The following is a 3,887-nucleotide window of genomic DNA, read 5'->3' on the forward strand; positions in this document are numbered from 1 at the left end:
CTGCGGAGGGAAGCGCCCAGGTCAGCGCGCGCTGCTCCGGCACCGGGATGCTCAGCGACCAGCCCCGAGCCCCCGGCGGCCCCAAGCCGGGGCACTGCAACGACCCTGAGCGGGGAGGAAGGGTTACGCCGGAGCAACCTTGCTCAGCACCGGCCCCGAAACAGCAGCACCAGCAGCAGCCCAGGGACCCCAGCACGGCCACGGGGAGTGGGCAAGCACCGTGAGCCGCCGCCGCATCCCTGCTGTGTGCTTAGCGAGGGAAACCCCTGCGTCAAAGCCGCTCTGTCCCCCGGCGAGGACGCCCTGTCACCCGGCCCCTCCATGTGCACACAGAGCAGCTTCTTGCCGGCAGATCCCAGCATGACAGCTCCTGCCCCCCGGGCTCGCTGCTGGACGGGGAGGATGGAGCAGAGTGGGGCACATGTGCCCGGGGGACAGGGGAGGAAGGGGGTGGGACGGTCCCCAAGCGCTGCAGCACCGAGCGCCCAGCCAGCAGCCACGGAGCATCCACGGAGCGACCGCGCCGCGCGGGGCAGAGCAAGGAAGGCCCCGGCTGAGCAGGACCGAGCCCGGCCCCGCTGCCCGCCCCCCAGGGACCGGGGCACGGCTTAAGTCATTAGCGTTGTCAGCGCGAGTAATCCCGTTAGGCAGCAGAACTCGTGCTAAGGGCTTTAGGCCGCAAGCGGCTGACACCGATGCCCGCTGCGTGGTCCAGTGCAGCAAGGTGCAAATCTGCCCCTGGGGTCGATGCGGGGGCAGCGGTGCAGCAGCCGGGGCTCCCTGCAGGGATGCAAAGGAGCCCCAGTGCGGCCCTGCAGCCCCGGCTCGGCCCCATTGCTCCCAGCTGCTCAGCACCAGCAGCAGCTGCGGGGCTGTGCGATGCACCAAGGAGCGCGGGGCATGGAAGGGGACGGCGCAGCAATGCAGCACCGTGCGGCTCTGCCGCAAAACGGCCCCGACGCAGAACCCACGCGGGTTGGGTTTGCTGCTCCAGGAGCACGGAGGCATCTCCCGGCCCCACATGAGCCGGGGACGGGGACAGGCCACCCCCGCACGGGGAGCACGGCTTGGTCGCGCCCAGCAGAACTGCCGGGATGAGCGCACGGGGTGGCACGGCTCGATTCGGGGCTGGAAAAGGAGCAGCGCCGCAGGCACCGAGGGGCTGGGACGCTGCTGGAAGGTGCCCTCCCTGCACAGCGCTCACAGAGCACAAAGATATCGGGGCCGCACGGCGCTGAGCCCCACGCGCACACACACCCCGTGCAGCCCCCGGCACCCGCACGGGTGCAAAGCCCAAGGGCTGGATGGGCGGCACTGCAGCCCGCTGCTCACGGGGGGGCTCTGGGGACGGAAAGGACCCTCCCGGTGCTCCGAGGCAGGCAGGGAAAGCTGCTCCTGACCCTCGGGTACACGGTGCACGGCACGGACGGGGCCGTCGCTGCACCTGGGAGCCGGGCAGGGCGGGCTGAGAGCTCGGGAGGAGGAGTGCGGGGAGCAGAAGGGCTGCACGGAGCTGCCCACCCCGGTGCCGAGAGCAGAAGGGCACCTCCCGCGCCGCCGACGGGTGCTCAGGGCCAGCGCCTCCAGCGCCGCTAATTGCGCTAATTGCGGGAGCTCACGGTCCCGTCGCGGGATGCAGAGCAGATGCCGGCATCGGGGATGCGAGCAGCGCACAGAGCGGGCTCCGCTCCTCACCTCCACGGCAGCGCAGGCAGAGCCCTGAGATGCGCCCCGGGATCAGCCTCGTGCACTGAGCTCAGCAAAGGGACACGGGGACCCCCGAGCTCTCCACCGCCCGCCCTCGCAGGGCCAGGGAGCTGATGGAGCTCCGCTAATAGCTCGTTAGCCGGTGGGGCTCCGCTAATAGCTCATTAGCGGTGCCCCAGCTGCGAGGCAGGGAAGGCAGCACGCCCGTTCCCTTGCTTAGCAGCGGCCAGCGCCACAGCCACCGCAGCCAGGAGCACGCGGCCCCACCAGGGAACACCTGGAGACGCGGGCGAGCCTGGAAGAATCCCGGGCCCGACACAGGTCCCCAGGGAATATCTTTAGATCAGCGGGCGGCTCTGCCCCCACCGGGACCCCGGGATTTACCTAAATAGCTTCTCCAGCTCGCTGCTCGTGGCTATTTTAAGCCAGCACCCTGCCCTACTTCCCCGGGCTCGCGTCCTGCCCGCAGTTCCTGCAGCACGGGGCCGCTGAGCCGCGGGGGCCGGGCGGGCGCAGCGGGGTTCGGCTTCCCCACGCCGCTACCTGGAGCGGGGAGCAAACAGCCACCCACCTCCAGCCCGGAGCAGCTGGGGCCGCTCCCAGAGGGAACGACCGGGACACGGAGGGCTCCAGCTCCCCCGGGCGTTTGAGGAAGCGCCGCGTTGGATTCTGATTCATTTTCAGTCGAAGCGCTGCGTGAGCTGGGGAGATGAGCGCCCAACCCATGGGTGCTGCTCTTGGGGCCAACGGAGCCCCAGCCCCGTGCAGGCGCGTTGCTGCCCCGTGGCACCACTTGGCTTTTTCCACCACGCGTCTTGACCCCGGTGGCACCCGCGCCGTCCCCGTGTCGCACCCAGCGCCGGCAGCACCCCCGCCCCGAGCCGTCCCACAGCCGCCGTTCCCCACCAACCGCCCCTCGCCAGCTCCAAAATGCCAGCACCAAGCGAGGCGCCGCGATCACAGCACCGCAGCCATCGCTGCCAGCACCGCCGCTGCTTCCCACCCGCAGCCAGGACCTGCCCGAGCCCCCACGCAGCCACCGAGCCACGGGGACCCTGCCTAACCCATGGGAACCAGCCCCGCGGCCGCGCTCAGAGCAAGGCAGAGAGCCCCGCAGGGAGCTCCTCCACGGGCCCGCAGCTGAGAACAGGAGGATCGCCGGGTTCCGGCTGCCCCCCCGCACCACCCGGTTGCACTCAGAGCTCTGCTCTGCCCGGCTGCAGCTCGGCCACGCGCCCGCTGCCACGCTGCACTCGCACAGACCTTCCCACGGGTGCCATGCGAACGCAGACGGGCGGGATGCCGCGCTCAGGGGCGTCCACCTGCAAGCATCGCCGTGCACCAAGCACGGGTGCTCGGCTCGCACAGCTCCGCGTCTACCTGCAGAAGGTGCCCGGTGCCCTGCTCTGGGCTTCCCATAATGCAGGGGAGCAGCACCCCCCCGGCTCGGCGCAGCTGTGGGGCAGAGCTATGGGGAGAGAGCAACTTAGGGTAGTGCCATCCGCTCAGCGCTGCCGCTCCCAGCGCACCCCGAAAGCGGGGATCTCGCAGCGAGCCACCTGAGTGCCAGCCAAGGCAATCAGCAACGCGCCGCTCCTCCCGACTTAATTACAGCTCCCGTTCCCGCGGGGCTCCGGAGGTGTGGATATATGGGTTAAGCGTAGCTCAAGCTCCTCGTCCTACTTCGCTGCAGGCACCGAGCGGAGCGGAATTAGCTTTTATCCCCGGGTTTCATTTATTCATAACCCCGGCCCGTGTCAGCCGTGCTCACAGCTCGGGAGCAGCCCCGAGCGCAGCGGGGAAACCAGCCCCACCAGCGCCGAGACCCCAAAGCTCCCGGCTGCAGTTTGAAGGCAGAAAGACACAGAAGCCCCCGAAGGCAGCGCCAGCCCAGCCCGGGGGGGGCCCCGGTGCCACCCTGCTCCGCTCTCCCTTTGTTAGAGGCCACGGTTTATTAACACGACACGTGACCGGGTAAAAGAAATCCCCTGCACCTGCTGGGAGGACAGGTGGGGTGGCACCCCCAGGCCCACCTATGGGGCCGTGCCCGCCTATGGGGCCGTGCCCACCTATGGGGCCACGTGGCGTGAGCCCGCTCCCGGCCCGGAGTCTTGCAGCTTAACGAATTTCTCTCCTCGTTAACTCCTTCTTCAAAAATAGGAGCTGCTATAGCAGGTGAC

General features: G+C 69.2%; 1 protein-coding gene across 1 annotated transcript in view; it reads right to left on the minus strand.

Annotated features, from left to right (window-relative positions):
• Positions 1-1,871: 1,871 nt before the first annotated feature.
• LOC110391320 (zinc transporter ZIP14-like) overlaps positions 1,872-3,887 on the minus strand; it is a gene marked incomplete at its 5' end in the record, with an annotated part of 15,027 nt that continues 13,011 nt past the window's right edge. The window contains one exon of the mRNA XM_021383143.1: positions 1,872-2,002. Within this exon, the coding sequence (XP_021238818.1) occupies positions 1,872-2,002 (131 nt within the window). The remainder of the gene's footprint in view (positions 2,003-3,887) is intronic.

The sequence above is a fragment of the Numida meleagris genome, unplaced genomic scaffold (genome assembly GCF_002078875.1).
Source record: "Numida meleagris isolate 19003 breed g44 Domestic line unplaced genomic scaffold, NumMel1.0 unplaced_Scaffold348, whole genome shotgun sequence".
Classification (NCBI taxonomy): Eukaryota; Metazoa; Chordata; class Aves; order Galliformes; family Numididae; genus Numida; species Numida meleagris.